The sequence below is a fragment of the Phacochoerus africanus genome, chromosome 1 (genome assembly GCF_016906955.1).
Source record: "Phacochoerus africanus isolate WHEZ1 chromosome 1, ROS_Pafr_v1, whole genome shotgun sequence".
Taxonomy (NCBI): domain Eukaryota; kingdom Metazoa; phylum Chordata; class Mammalia; order Artiodactyla; family Suidae; genus Phacochoerus; species Phacochoerus africanus.
Genome location: NC_062544.1, coordinates 269,674,922 through 269,690,877, shown reverse-complemented (window position 1 = coordinate 269,690,877; position 15,956 = coordinate 269,674,922). Strand labels below are relative to the sequence as shown.

General features: G+C 38.9%; 1 protein-coding gene across 7 annotated transcripts in view; it reads left to right on the top strand.

The window, feature by feature from the left end:
• APP (amyloid beta precursor protein) overlaps positions 1-15,956 on the top strand; it is a 281,953-nt gene that overhangs the window by 189,917 nt on the left and 76,080 nt on the right. For all 7 annotated transcript variants that reach the window (XM_047795032.1, XM_047795061.1, XM_047795050.1 and 4 more), the window contains 2 exons: positions 2,174-2,248; positions 2,949-3,107. In XM_047795032.1, coding sequence (XP_047650988.1) covers positions 2,174-2,248; positions 2,949-3,107 — 234 coding nt within the window. The remainder of the gene's footprint in view (positions 1-2,173; positions 2,249-2,948; positions 3,108-15,956) is intronic.

Below are 15,956 nucleotides of genomic sequence, written 5' to 3'. Positions count from 1 at the left end.
TTCTGCATTTTTTTCCCTGCATGACTTTCAGCAGGCAACGTAACCTGGTCCGTAAAATGGGAATAGCCATGCCTAATCTCGCAGGCTGATGTGAGGAGTCAATTAAACGAGATAGATTTTTGTAAAGCTCGTAATACTGGATCTGGTTTTTAGCAGGTCATCAGCGATGTCATCTGTTATCAGTGGACCTTAGTGGAAGACTTTGTTCAAAGGGCAATGCTAAGCCCACAGTGTGTGTTTATCTTTCAGTTAGTAGGGCTACTGTGATGGCGTAGGTAAATTGTTTTATTTGCAACGGTATAGGATATTATTAAATTGCTCTGCAAATCGAACTTTTATTTCATTTCCATGGGAATGCTTATTTTTCAACTCATTAGCTAAATAAACCTCCTTAGTTATTCCATGGATTCCCTTGCTCAAAGCTGAAAGCCCAGATCCTGAATATACAAAGGGAGATGGTGCAAATGTCGATGTCACTCAGGAAGTCAGTTTTCTACCTTCCAATAAAACATTCCGCTTTTCTCTCACACTCATTTTGAGGTTCCTTACCTGTAGAATTCATGGTAGAATACTGCCACTGTGAACATTCTCGAAGCAGGAAATCAAGATCTTTTTATTACAAGGCCTAGCTCACCTATAACACAAAAGTGATCTTCAATAAAAATACCCCATCTCACAAGTGCCCTTCGTTAACTCTTGGAGCCACCAAAGCATCGGGGGCAATGTTTCTTTCTGTTTTCTGTTGTTCATAGCAGACAGGTATTTTCCCCAATTTTGCTGTGGACTCATTAGGTTATTTTTAATATGCTCGTTACTGGTAATAGAAAATTCAGTCCATTCTTTTTTCCCCATAATTTCATGAAAACAACATGGGGAAGCTTGTCTTGGATTTTATACAACAAGCCAATGCTAATAGACAATAAAGTAGTTACAAACTGACATGATGACTTGATCATGTTCTCAAAGAACTTCTCTCTCTGTAGTTATTTATTCCAAGGCTCTTTTTTTTTTTTTTTTTTGGTGCTGTCTTGAAGGATGTCAGAAAAAAATCAATTCCTTAGGAATAAATACCTAAAAATAACAGGCTCTTATTGTATAGAAATCAAGTTCTCCTGTGCTTTATATGCCCACAAAGTAGGCAAGTACACAGCTGTCAATCCACCATTGTTTTACTTACTGGATCTTGCTGTTCATTACATTACCTAGCTCAGGTATGAGCTACACCTAAAACAAAACAAAACAAAACAAAAAACCTCTACTTGACAGTGAGTAGTACCCTTGAAAAGGAAAAGGAAGCTGTAGGTGGTAAGAATCAAATTTCATTTCCTTTCAACAACATAGACACAGCTGCAGACTTTTCCTCTTTGCATTCAGATCAGCGGGTGAACTTCTCTTGGAGAAATCCTGGGTGAATGTCTTGGATGAGAAAAGGAAGCCTTCTTTTCCTACAGCACAGATTAGCCTGGTTACTAAATTAGTGTCACTTGCCCAAGAATACTTTCTGCTGCATTCAGAACGTTATAATGTGTACTCTCTTGGAATTTCTGGAGAGATCTAGCATATTCTCTGCTGTGTAATGTGAGTTGGCAAGCAGTCTTCTAATCGCCCCTCAGCTCTTCAGTGAGTGGATCTTGGGATTTCTGCCAATGAAGGTCTTCTTCTCCTTCCTTCATGATGTGCTTTTCAGCATTGTGTTCCCAGCGTGTGTACATATGTACAAAGTGTTATAGATGCTTTTTCTCCCTTCGAACTGTTTGGAAAATAAACAGCTTGAAATTTTATAACTTGCTTTCTTTCACAAAAGCCGAAAACCAATGTGTTCAGCTTAATATTGGGAAACCCTGTTTGGGAAAATACATGCCTCTTATGAATCTTTGACATGTGTGCACATCAAATAAAGCGCCTTTCAGCCATTTCTCAGGAAAGGAAAAAAAAAAAAAGAAAGACCGACTTTGTTTTAAAGGGCCACATTCCAACAATAAATGTGAACATTTATGTTTATTATACTGCTGTGATAGATTTATTTTTCATCTTGGTGGGAGGTCAGATATTGAGATAGGAATAGAACATCAGAGTTCTTTTAATGTTTAAAATGTCAAAAAGAGAAGAAAAACAGTCCTCTCTCTCAGTGGAAAAAGATCTGATGGTCTTCCATGATTTCCTTACTTTACAGGTCATGAGAGAGTGGGAAGAGGCAGAACGTCAAGCAAAGAACTTGCCTAAAGCTGATAAGAAAGCAGTGATCCAGGTAAAACCTGAGCCCCTTCTGCACCAAGCAGCACATGCCAACAACCCTTGTGCACTGAGTGCTTACACCTTTTCCGGCATCTACTGGGACCACGTGCATGATTGTTCATAATTCTCTCAACTTAAACTATGTTTTATCATTGTCTGATAATTCACTTGCATAAACCATGCCTTATATTTGCTCCCAATTAGCTCAAGTTACAATTCATTTCTATAAAACTCATATTGTTACTTAAAGTCTACTTTTTTATCAATGATCTATCTTTTGCTACCTTCTTCCCTGTAGCAAATTTACAGGAGACTTTGAATTTTTGATTAGAACCCTTCTCATAATTACTTAAGTAGATTGTGAGATGATCAATATTCATGTTCTTAAAGTACTTTGAGTAAGAGGGGAATTTTTTAAATAGGCATGTAATTTAGAGTTTTGAGAATACATAAATTTACCTTACATTATGGCTAGTCAGATCAATTTTCAGGGACCACATACAATAATGATTTACATTGAGGAAGTAGATCTGGGGATGGAAAGCAGAGACAGCAGGGGAACCCATAAAACATGCAGAATTGGTCAAAAGGTTGGAATGATTGAAATCTTTGAACAAAATGAAATACGGCATCTCTTTTAAAAGACTTGAATTTGCTGTCCCATCCAATTTGCCTGGTTCCCAATTGACACAGATCTGTGTTTGTGATGGCAGCATTTCCAGGAGAAAGTGGAGTCTCTGGAGCAGGAAGCAGCCAACGAGAGGCAGCAGTTGGTGGAGACGCACATGGCCAGAGTGGAGGCCATGCTTAATGACCGCCGGCGCCTGGCCCTGGAGAATTACATCACGGCTCTTCAGGCTGTTCCTCCTCGGGTAGGCTTCCCTTCACGACCCGGGCAAGGCAGGCAGTAGGCATGGGGGCAATGCCAAGAGCATCGTCATTCACAGGTTCAACCCCAGTCTGGTTTTTGTTAGAAGGTTAAAAGTCACAGTCAGTTGCCTGTACAGAGCCATCTCTGCACAATAGACACACACCTTTCCGTGGAAGAGTGAGACAGGCTTTCCAGGGAATCAGTGCAAGACCTGATTTGAGTTGATACACCTGGACAGTGACAATGCATGGTACAGTTGAAGTCAGGGAACCACAATAGCTGAAAGGACTTCAGATCTAACGTGGCCCAGCCACCCGCCCCTGCCCACTTGATGTAGCTGAGGTCAGAAAAAGCCAGGATCTGGCCCAGGTTATAAGGATTTTTGGTGCAGTAACAAGAACTAGAACTCAAATTTCCTGCTTAGTGCAGCAGCCACGTTCTCTGGGGATAGGAACCCTACTTAGTCATAATGTCCATAGCAGAGGGGCTTATTTGTGCTGTTCAGGGATAAATGCTCAGAAATGCTTACCAAGCAGTGCATAGATCTCACTGAGGCTTCATGGAAGAGCTTACTTGGAATGTAAGGAGCGTTCTGAGCATGTTGTGTGTACATCATGTCTGCTTGTTCTATTCATTATTGATTAAGGGATATGGAAATCAACAGTTATCGTGGATTGGTCTCTTACTCATGAGATGCCATCAGGTTTTGCTTTGTGTATTTTGAGGCTCTGTTTTTAGGTGCATAAACATTCAGTGTTATGTCTTCTTTCAGCGCCCCCCCATCACTTATGAAATGACCTTGTTTACCTGTAGTAATATGTTTTGCTCTGAATTTACTATGTATGATGTTAATTAAGCTACTCTAGCTTTCTTTTGATTAATGTATCATAATGTATAGTTTTTCTATCCTTGTGCTTTTGGTTGTGTTTTTGTATTTGAAGTACCTTTCTTGTAGGTAGCTTCAATTTGGGTCTTGCCCTTAAATTGAGAAAATGTTCAGTGAAGTTATTGATATGGTTATGTGTACATCTTTCATCTTGCTATTTGTTTTCTATTTGTCCTATCTGTTCTTTGTTCCCTTTTTTCTTTTTTGGCCACCTTTTGGATGAATCGAATATATTTTATGATTTTATTGTATGCCCTTTGTTGGCTTTTAGCTCTTTATTATTTTAGTGTTTGCCTTCGAGTTTATAGAAAACATTTTTAACTTTTCACGACAGTATTATAGTAATATAAATGGTATTATACCACTTCCCTTCCATTACAAGAACCTTAGAATGGAGTACTTCCGTTTCTGCTTTCCTAATCTTTGGGCTGTTGGTTGTCATACTTTTTCCATACCACGTTATTACTATTTTTTAAACAGTCAGTCCTCTTTTGGAGTTCCCGTCATGGCGCAGTGGTTAACGAATCCGACCAGAAACCATGAGGTTGCAGGTTCAATCCCTGGTCTTGCTCAGTGGGTTAAGGATCCAGCGTTGCCGTGAGCCGTGGTGTAGGTTGCAGACGCGGCTCGGATCCCGCGTTGCTGTGGCTCTGGCGTAGACTGGTGGCTACAGCTCTGATTCGACCCCTAGCCTGGGAACTTCCATATGCCGTGGGAGTGGCCCTAGAAAAGGCAAAAAGACAAAAAAAAAAGTCAATCATCTTTTGAAGAGTGGTAGGTAATAAGACAAATATTTATTTACCTATATAGTTACCATTTCTGATGTTCTTCATTTCTTGTGTAGATCCATTTGGAATCATTTTTATTCTGTCCAAAGGACTCCCTTTAAAATTTCTGTTTATTTAGACTCATAAAGATTGCTTTTTGCTTGAGTATGTCACATGAATCACATCTTTCTTTCACCTTTATTTTAAAAGACATTTTTACTGGTATAGAATTCTGAGATGAAGATTTTTTTCTTCAGCTACCTTAATAATGATCCATTTTCTTCTTATTTGCACTTCTTCTTATTTCTTGTTGGCAACAAGAACATCCTTTTCTTTGTCTCTGTAAATAATATGTATCTTTTTCATCTGGCCACTTTTAGGGTTTTTTCCTTTATCACTAATTTTGAGCCATTTGATTTGATTATGATGTATCCTGGTGTCTTTCAGTCTGCTGCAGACCCCATCTAGCTATTTTTCATGTCATACATAGTAGTTTTCGTATCTAGAATTTTAATCTGGATTTTTGTTTATTTGTTTCACATCTTCATATCTTTACCTAATTTTAGAACCTTTGGGATTTTTTTATTGGCTGTCAGGCATCATGAAGTTCACCTTGTTGAGTGCTGCGAATCTATATACCTGTACCATTCTTCAGGCTTGTTCTGTAATGCAGCTAACTTACTTGGAAACAGAGCAGTCATCGGCCTGTAGCCAGTTATTCCCCAATACTGAAACAAGATCCTTCTGAGTCATCTACCACGATTGTTGGGCTTTTCCATCTGGATGGGAACAGGTACTATTCCTAACTGTGTATGAACACCAGACACTAAGCCTTTTGGATGTTTTTTTTTTTCCCCATGACCTCTGTTTCTTTCACGCATGTGCATTAGTCCACCACATTCTCTCATAGGGCATTATCTGCAAATCTCCAGGTTCCCTCTCTGAGCAATCCTTCCTCGCTTGAGTTTGCTTTCCCATGACTGCCAGCCACTTGCATCTCTCCAGACTCTCATTCCATGTTTTCAGCTCTCTGGACTCTGCCAGGCTCTCTCTGGGTTCCCATGCCTGGAGCCACAGCCTAGAAACTCAAGGCAGTAGGCTTGGGCGATTGTAGAGCTCACCTCATTTGTTTCTCACTTCTCAGTGGTCTCTGTCCTTCACCCAATGTCTGATATCTTGCAGAACTCTAGTTCTATATATTTTGTCCTTTTTTTGGTTGTTACTGGCAGCAAGGGTAGATCCAGTTCCCGGTATTCAGTCTTGGCTGGAAGTGCAGTCTGTGTGTACATGATGTAACTAAACCAAAAGGCCACCCACTTACACTGATTCTCCTCATCATTTTGATTTTTCTTTCTATGCTAAAAGTTCAGTGCAGAAAGCTCTGAGGAACCATAAAAGAGCCTCTGGTGTTCTTCCAGAGACCGAAATAGTATTGACCCTGTTCTACCAATGACGTCACTGAGATGGAGTAGCTGGTCCAGGGTGACACCACTAGCAGTGGACCGGGTGGAGCTGTGAATCACAGTTCACTGCAGTGCCTTCTTACTAGACCAGGCTTGCACTCAGAATAAAAGGCTTTTGAAAAAGAATAGTCACATTAGAATTTTCATTTTCTATTCAGAAAAAGGTCTCTGCCCTGGCACTGCTCAGGAAAATTCTGTGTGTGCATCTTTGGAGAATGCATTCCTTGGTTACTCTCTTTTTCTAAGGGACTTGATTTGCGGGGCAAGGCCATCAGCATCCCTTGCCAGCGTAAGACAGGATGGTGGGTGCTGAGACCAGACTCTTAGTAGCTGACATTTAGCGAAGTATTCCAGCCAAAGGTCCAGTCTCTGAAGTAAGATTTTTGCTGAATGGTCACTGATAGAGCTAAAAATAAGAGGAAGACGGAATGGTGTCTTGAACAAATGCACATTTCAGATCATTCAGTTCAGCCCCATCAGCCATCACAGGAAAGCCCGTGACAAGAAGAACTGCCAAAGCGTCATGTGTTCTCAAAGGGGATGATTCAGATTGGGCCTAATCATGCTTGCCCTGAGTCTGGTGCTCTCATCATGTAGAATTAGACAACATGTTTATTTGAAATAAAAAGTTAAAACTGGACGAAGAAGAACTATTTAACGGTCAAAAAAAATTCAAATTATTGTTGGTTGATCCAAGGATTGCTCTCAGATTCTCACCTAGAAATGCATAAAACTCTCCCATGCAATAAAAGCTAGGACTGGATAGTCACAGGCCTGCCTTCTGTGCATTACCTGCCATTTTTGTTAAGTTATTGTCTCTGTCCAAGGGTGTTATTTGAATTTTAATGTATAGCATGACATGGCACTTAGCTCCACACTTGAGGAAATTCGAGAGAATTCTAAATTCCTTCTTGAGGGCTTTTATACATTGCTGTTGAAAGACACAAATTGAACACTTGCCAGTTAACTGTCTGAGGAAGGTCATGTCTTACATTAGAGCCGTAAATAAATATTTTTGAAATCTCCTTCACACCTAATACAGTACTTAGAAAACATGAAATATTAAATGTCAGTTGACTCTAAAATGAGTTTTAGTCAAATGGTCTTTCTATAGATTCTGTAGTTGATATTACCTTCAGAATAATTATCCCCGTAAACCTGACCAAGTTCTAGTGAATAGTCCCAGACTTTGAAACGGGAATCTCAAACAGTGTGGATTGTCTCCACAGTCTCTTTGAACCTTAGGTTTAATTTATACTTTCATTGTACAACAACAACAACAACAACAACAACAAAAAGACAAAAAGACAAAAAAATAAAATAAAATAAAAAATAAAAAATAAAAAAAAAGGAGTTCCCGTCATGGCGCAGTGGTTAACGAATCCGACTAGGAACCATGAGGTTGCGGGTTCGGTCCCTGCCCTTGCTCAGTGGGTTAACGATCCCGAGTTGCCGTGAGCTGTGGTGTAGGTTGCAGACGCGGCTCAGATCCCGTGTTGCTGTGGCTCTGGAGTAGGCCGGTGGCTACAGCTCCGATTCAACCCCTAGCCTGGGAACCTCCATATGCCACGGGAGTGGCCCAAGAAATAGCAACAACAACAACAACAACAACAACAAAAAAGACAAAAAGACAAAAAAAATAAAAAATAAAAAAATTAAAAAAAAATAAAAATAAAAAATAATTTATACTTTCATTGTTTTTAAAACACAAACTCAGAAGAATTGATGTGGTAATATTTTTGTGCTGCTAGAATTCCTTGTTCTACCATAAATTTCATTTGTGAGTTCCCAAGTCTGCGTATGCTTTATGTTCTAAATTTCCTTCTTGATTAATCACATGCCTACTGGCCGATACACTGAATGACCAACCTAAAAGCACATTGTTTGAATCATATTTAGAATTTGTGTGTGTGTGTGCACACATTTCAACTATCACAATCGTTCCATCAGTCTCTCTGTGTCCATCCATTCCCCCATCCCCCCAGGAATAAAAAAAATTAGAATGTAGTCAGGACAAACTCTTAATCTGTAGAAGGCTAGTGACTCTTCTAAGGACCAGCTCTTCAAAACTTTCACTTCTCTAAAAGTTTCCTTGTGAAAATAAAGGACTTACACTTTTTTTTCCCAGAAAAGTTCAATTTCTCTCCAAAGTTGCATCATTCATAGTTAAACTTACATCACCCTTAGAGGCCTTTAAGCGACCAAACATAAGTACTATTTTAAACTAAGTTATCATCGGAAAGCACAGGACTTTGGCTTCTTACTTTCAAATTCAAGCCACTCATGGCCTCTTGAAATAATGAGTTAAATACTATCTGAGCCTTCCCTCCTGTAACTGTCAGGGTCTGTTTCAAAGATGGAGAAAAGATGATGATACTGCCTGACTGTTAAATATTCTCTGTAATCCGAAGAGAGACTAAACTTAAGTGGGATCTTTCACAGATAAACTGAAGGCTGCCTAGGAATTTCTGTTTAAAATAAACTTTCCACTGTAGGTTTAGGTCTGGAAAACCTTAGGAGCACCTGATTATTAAGAACCAAAATGTTTTAAAGATGAGAGATGGAAAACCAAAACTTTCTTTGTAACTCTGAGATTTTGGGTGTCTTTACAGATTCTTAGTCTGAATCTCCATTAGAAAGCATCCTAATTATTTTCCTGACCTCGACAACTTTTAAGCATTTTCTGTGTGAAAGTGAGAATTAGGAAACATTTCCATGAATATCTGGCTGTCTGTGTGCCAGTAGTGTTTGTTTTCTTTTGTTTCCGGTGTCTCATGAGACATCTTATCCATACTAAATTTGGATACTAAGTACCAAATGGCAGCTATCTTATCCATACTAAATTAATTTCATGCTTGTATCTGATGCTTCACACTTAGACTCTCAATGTTTGAGGGGAAAAAAACTGGCAGTTTCTTTAACACTTGCACCCTTTCCTTTCTCATTTCTATTTTTTTTTAATTGAAGTATATTTGACTTAAAATATTATACTAGCTTTAGGTATAAAACATAGGGATTCAGTATTTTTTATAGATTGAATACCATACAAAGTTATTATATTATTATTCACTATATAGCCCATGCTGTGCGTTACATTCCTGGAACTTGTTTGTTTTATAACTAGAGGTTTGTGCCTCTTAATCCTCTTCACAGATTTCACTCATTCTTCACCTCCCCCTCCTGATGACCATTTGTTTGTTCTCTGTCTCTGTGAATCTGCTTCTGTTTTGTTACATACGTTCATTGCTTTTGTTTTTGGATGTCCCATATAAGTGAAAACATATAGTATTTGTCTGATTTATTTCATTAATCACAATACCAGCCAGGTCCATCCATATTACCACAAATGACAAAATTTCATACTTTTTTATGGCTAATATTCCTGTGTGAGTGTGTGTGTGTGTGTGTTGTGTGTGTGTGTGTGTGTGTACACCACCTCTTTTCTATCCATTCATCTGGCAGTTGGCACTTAGGTTGCTTCTATTATCTTGGCAATTGTAAATAATGCTGCTATAAACATAGAGGTGCATATATCTTTCCAAATCATTTTCTTCAGATCAATACCAAGAAGTAGAATTGCTGGATTGTAGGGCAGTTCTATTTTTCATTCTTTGAGGAACCTCCATTCTGTTTTCCCTAGTGGCTGTACCAGTTTACATTCCCACCAACAGCATACTAGATTTGTTCAGCCGAATGTTAAAATTTTCTTGAGATTTCTGAAAAATGTCTTGACACATTCTTTCATAGAATGATTTGTGAGATGTACCATTAAGGAGCATGGCTTTGTCCATAAACTGAGATTTTGCTCAGTGCTTTTTGGTGAATTTTAATAGCAGAGCAGTACATGTTGAATAAGAAGTAGCAATCATTGGAGAAAATAAAGGACAGCAGTTAATTGGCTTATTGTGTCAGGCACGCTGGTGACAGCATGAGGTGGTTCCAACCAAATCAGCCTTTAGCCAACATCAGTATGGGTGTAACTATGTGTTTTGTAAAGTAAAAAGAAATCGAGGTGCTAAACTTGAGTATTTTCATTTTTATGTAATTGCTAAGTGCCCTTCTCCTAACAACCCTTTATTACCTGCTAATCACTTTTGGTTGTAAAAGAAATAGGAGGCACTTATAGAAAATACTTAGATAGGATATATACCCAAGTTAAATATACTGGACCCACACCTCAGTATAATGGACGGTAAATAAATTAACGTTTATTTGCTGAGATCGTAACATGTGAAGGCATTGAGAGAGATGAGTACTAAGGAGTTTAAGATAGTCTATCCGCACATTTTCAATATAATCCAAATTTTGTAAAGCTGATCAGACTGCCAGGTTGAAAATCATCTGGGAGAAATATAAGTAATTATCCTATACCTTATATATTTATTATTCACTCATTCATCATTTATTGATTTTTCATTGAGATTTGTAAAAATCGGTGGGCCCAAAGAAACTCATTAACTTGAGAGCTTTTATGACAGACCCGGTGTCAAGTGGTAGGTGAAAAGACAAATGGGAGAATTAGCATTTATTGAACATAGTCCTATAAACTATGCTGTGAGGTTTGCATGCTAGTTCAGAAAAGTCTCACATTATTACCTCCTTACCTTGCTTTGAATCCTTACCAAGCTGAACAGACATCTAGATCTTACTAAAGACCAGTGGAAAGTGTGTTAACTGGAGACACTAGTGTTTTCTTTTTTAATTGCATCAAGTTAAATAGAAAATTAGGAAGTATGTGGGAAAGGCATCAGCTTGAAAGCTGTCCTGTGCCTCTGAGACCATATTCATCACCCAGACGCCCTGCACAGCAGAGCCCCACTTAGTCACTGCCTTCAAAGTCAAAATAGCTCTTCATCCGATGCTGTCAAACACACAGCACTGGGAAGTCATATTTTGTTCTAGCAGAGATTTTGTGTACATATTTATATGTCAATATCTATTTTCATTTTTCTTGAAAATGAAAACATAAATGTTTGGGGTTTTTTTAGACACATACATAGCACGGTATTTAATAATCCAGTGGTACTTCAGTGTCGGCATTACAGATATCTTCCCTCCAGGACAAAGAGCAACAAGGGATTGTCTCCCTAGAAACATGTATGGATGCATGTGCACAAAATGACACATGGGTTTCAAGGCATTCACTCACTCTGCAAAGCTCATCCATGAATCAGTTTAAAGATCCTAGGTTATATTTGGATTTTTGTAAGTTCAGAGAAGCAAGCAAAATTTGCCACCCCAAATGTTCCTCTTTGGCATGCAGATTAATTTAGACTGATTGTTTTTGAGGCCCCAAAGATTCAAGAAGAACCTTTGACCTTCTTCTGCCCAACTGCCTAAAAGGATGTAGAAGACCGGTTCCAGGAAGGAAGGTGTCACCATAGATAAGAACAGTATGAACTAGGTATAGAGACAGGGAGGAACCTAGGGAGGTCTGTTAAAATTCCTCTCTGTGTCCCATTGTGTCTGTGTGGCCCAGCAAACTCTCCGAGTCAGTTACCTTCCTCCCCTCTGAAATCCCAGACCACTATTCCCAACATCCTCTTTCATCTTTTGCTGAAGATGGTGTCTCAGTGAGGGTTTCGGCTATTTTGGTGAGTTACTCAGTTTTTCTGGTGTACGTATCATTCAACTTTGTTTGATTTTCTTCTCTGAATCTATCTCATGTCAATTTAATTCTTAGACCATCCGGAAGAACTAGAAGCCTGGAGGAAAATTTCTTCCTCCCTGACATAAGCTTTATCTGAGTTGTCTTATATTATTTCTAGTAGGTCAAGACACTGTGATTGTGGTTGAGTGTCAGGAGAGGGTGAAATTAAAAGAAATGCAAATGTGCATATCTTTGAACATGGAGTAGCCACGTAGAGGGTTTGTGAAGCAAAAATGCCAAAGTCTAGGCATGAATATGAAAGCATATTGTTATAACTCTGTCATAAGAAATCAGAAGTATGTCGCAGTTGGCATTTGTCAGATGATCAGACCATATGACAAATCTTTCTGGAGGTCTGTGGTATTTTAAAAACCATCTTTTGTTTACTATTTCTTCCTCAACTCTGTGGGATTTGCCTTCTGGGTTGCATTAATAATCCTGCTCCTCCTTAAGGACTTCAGCATATTTCACCATGAAGAGTTAAACAAGAGCTGAAGATGTACAAGTCCAAACAATTTCTTCTTTGCCTTCAAGTCAGCAGATCCAAGCTCTGAATCCAGTGGATGCTAAAGCTGGTCCATTAGCATAAGTCACGGAGTTCGGAGGAGGTCCTAAGTTTAGTTCTCTGTGCTGTCTTCACTGTTGTAGAGCTGGGGTCTGTGTACAAAATGAAGAACCATTTCCTCTACTCTCAATACTCTGACACCAAATGTGCAGGAGGCTCTCTCTCACACAAACTCATTCTGACACTAACCCCACGTGGCGAAGAGCCCCACAGGTTAAAGATACAGTCCCACTAGACTGCCCCCACTTCAGAATCCACTCACAAATCCCCACTTTTCACCTTATAATCCTGATGGACCCTGAGGGTTCCCATGACCCTCTTCTCCGCTTTGATAACTCACTTGAACAACTCACAGAGTAAGTACTTTATTTACTGTTAGGAATTTCCTATAAAGGATAGAACTCAGGAAGAGCCAGATATAAAAGACTGTAGGGCACAGGAAGGGGGGAAGGTATGGAGTTTGCATATCCCCTCTGGACATGGTTCCCTCTTGGTGTCCTATGTGTTCTCCAAGCGGAAGCTCTCTGAATTCCATTGTTTAGGATTGTTAGGGAGGTTCCAGTTGGTAGCCATGAATGATTAAATCATTGGCCATTGTGATCAAACTCAGTCTCCTGCCCCTTTCCACTCCCTGGAGGTCCCCTCTCCTCTCCCTGGAGGTAGATAATTGGGCTGAAAATTCCAACCCTCTAATCACAGGATTGGTTTCTCTAGCAACCAGTTCCCATCCTCCAGGAGGCATCTCATTAGCATACAAAAAAGACCCCCTTATCACTCCAAGGGTCTAATAAGCGCCTGTGTCTGGAACGAAGGACCAAAACCAAATATTAGAACAAAAGATATTCCTGTCACCAAATTTTACTAGAGTTTGAGGATCTCAGTGTCAGGAACTAGGGGCAGAGACTAAACATGCATTTCTTTATTATATCCCAATAACCAAAATAAATTATTTCTGAACACTAACAAAATATCACAGAAAACAAAAACAAAAACCAAAAAAACTATGAAAGTTACCAGATTTGACAAACCGTCCAAAGGTCCCTACTTTGTACATGACAGGATATAGAAACACCTGTCTTTAATTCCCAGGTTTGTCATCTTATGTTGAAAAAATGGCTTAATGAGAAGGATTCCTCCTCCTACATTCAAAAATTGGGGTTAACGGTTCTATTCTTTCCCACTTAACATTATTCTAGCTTTTTGTTAGCTGTGCTTAGAAAAACAAAAGGATTAATGGAAGGTTGAGATGAGACTGTGAAGTAGAAAGATATCTTCATCTCTAAGAAGAGAGAAATTGTCCGGATAGAACATGTGGAGGCTCCGTTACTTTGTCAGTATTAGGAAGTCATCTTCTTCCTTGTGGGGGAGGCGAGGGATGGGAAATGACTTTGCCTGGGTACCACTATGCTCTGTTACAGGACAAAGCCAGAGCCAAATAGTAATCTGGATGTGCTGGGGAGGGATGTTTCTAGTGCTTTCCTATTACCAAACCCTGAGAAACACTGAAGAGAGGCAGGTCTGAGAATCCATTGCCATTTTCCCGTGGCTTCTTCAAGACATCTATATTCGACTTGGCACAGAATTGTCATTGCCAGGTTAAGGTACAAAAAAATCATGTACTGTGCTCTCCTGAAGAAAGGAATGTGTGTGAACTCTGCAGTAAACTTCAAACATTTAGCTGAACTCCAGACATGTAGCTTTAAAGATGAACACAGCTGTGATCCAGAGGTTCCCATGGAATCTTCCCCGAATATTATTTTTTGGTCCAGATTTTTCTGACAACAGTAGAATGCATGTGAAATGCTGAGGGAGGTCCATTGTGGCAAAATAAACTCAACTGACACCATCTCGACTAGAAAGAGCTTTAACTGTCTTGGGGTTTTTGGTTTTCTTTAAACCTGCACAGAGATGCTGTAACTTTTATATTTATATGCTGAAGATATCCTGAAATCCAAGATGTGGAACTGTGAAAAATAAGGACCCTAAGCCTATTTGTGAAAACAAGAGAGTCTTGCTTTTTCTTGGTAGGTGACCAACCTCCCTAGTCACAGGGATGGAAAATACTAGGGTGCAATTTACTGCTCCAGGAGAGGGTTTCCTGAATAAGTTCCTTGTGACCTGGAGGCTTAGGGTGCTGCCCATAAAGTGACTGTGTACTTCCTTCTTGGCAGGATTATGCCAAGGGATTTTTAAAGGCTCTTGACAGATCATTCTCTCCCATCAAGGGCTGGTTTCAAGCACAAGTGTCTGTTATGATAAGATGCCAGATTTCTACAAGCATAAAGCCACAAAGAGAAGGCCACAAAAGGACTGAACAGGCGTGTTTTAATATACCTTCCACATGAACCGTGGAATAGAAAGCTACCCATTCAGACGTGATTGGCAATGAGTCAGGCAAATGTGTGTGATTGATCTAAAGATGGACTTTGGATCCATGGAGGACACCAGATTTATGAAATTGCATGAAAGAGCCAAGTGAAAAGGACAGTACATCTAAGAAGTGAAAGCATTAATTTTTTAAATTACATTTTATAGGGGAAAGCCTTGAAATTTCCTTTAAAATTCCACACATCAACCAGACATCAAAACTCAAGCTTCAAGAAGACAAGTTACATCTTTTTAAGTTAAGGAAATGAATCTTGTTGACATTTGAACATGCTATAGAGTCTATAAAATATTTTCTGGGAAGAGTTCCCTGTGCCAACAGTTCCCTGAAGGAGCCCAGCACACTAGGTGGATAGATTGATATGTACCATGAAAATTGGGAATGTATCTTTTCTTGTTTGTGAGATGGTTATTTTCAACTCAGATACCTTGAAGGATATATTTTCCTGCTGCAATGACTTGTACAATTATATTTAGCTCTAGGTTATTCATTAGTTTAATTAATTTTTTTCCTGACAACCAAGTGGTGCCGGGAACTGGGCCAGGAGCTAGTGCTGTGTTACACTCCTGTTCCAAAAGAGGGAAATGGTTAATGTTCCAGAATGTAAATCTTCAATTTTCAGGTTAAGTATAATCCATTTTAGTAGGGCCTACTCTTAATCCTTTAAGAAATTTCATTTTGAAATGATTTTTTTTAATGCAGTGTGATTATGAAGTGAATTTAATGCAAATTGAAAAGTGCTACATCTCATGCAAATAGATGCTTTGTAATTATGGTCTAAATATAATACTCTTTTAGAAACAATAGTGACAGTAAAAAAGGATTGGGTATAATTAGTCCCCCTGGGGCAGATCTTTTCCTTTTATTATCTCTGTTCTTTGCTGTAAATTTTAATAATAAGATTAGCCATTCAGTGGCAATATAACTAGATCGCAGTATTAATAGATAGAATATCTACATTGTGAAATGAGGGAAATTTGACCGGAAAAAAAATGTTACTGCTAGTTACAGAAGATGTAAAGACTTGAGAATGATTGAAATTTTGTAGAAGTTAAAAACATGTTTCTTAATTTCTGCTTACTGTCAGTATCCTTATGATACACTGATGAATTTTTAAGCTTATTTTTTTCATC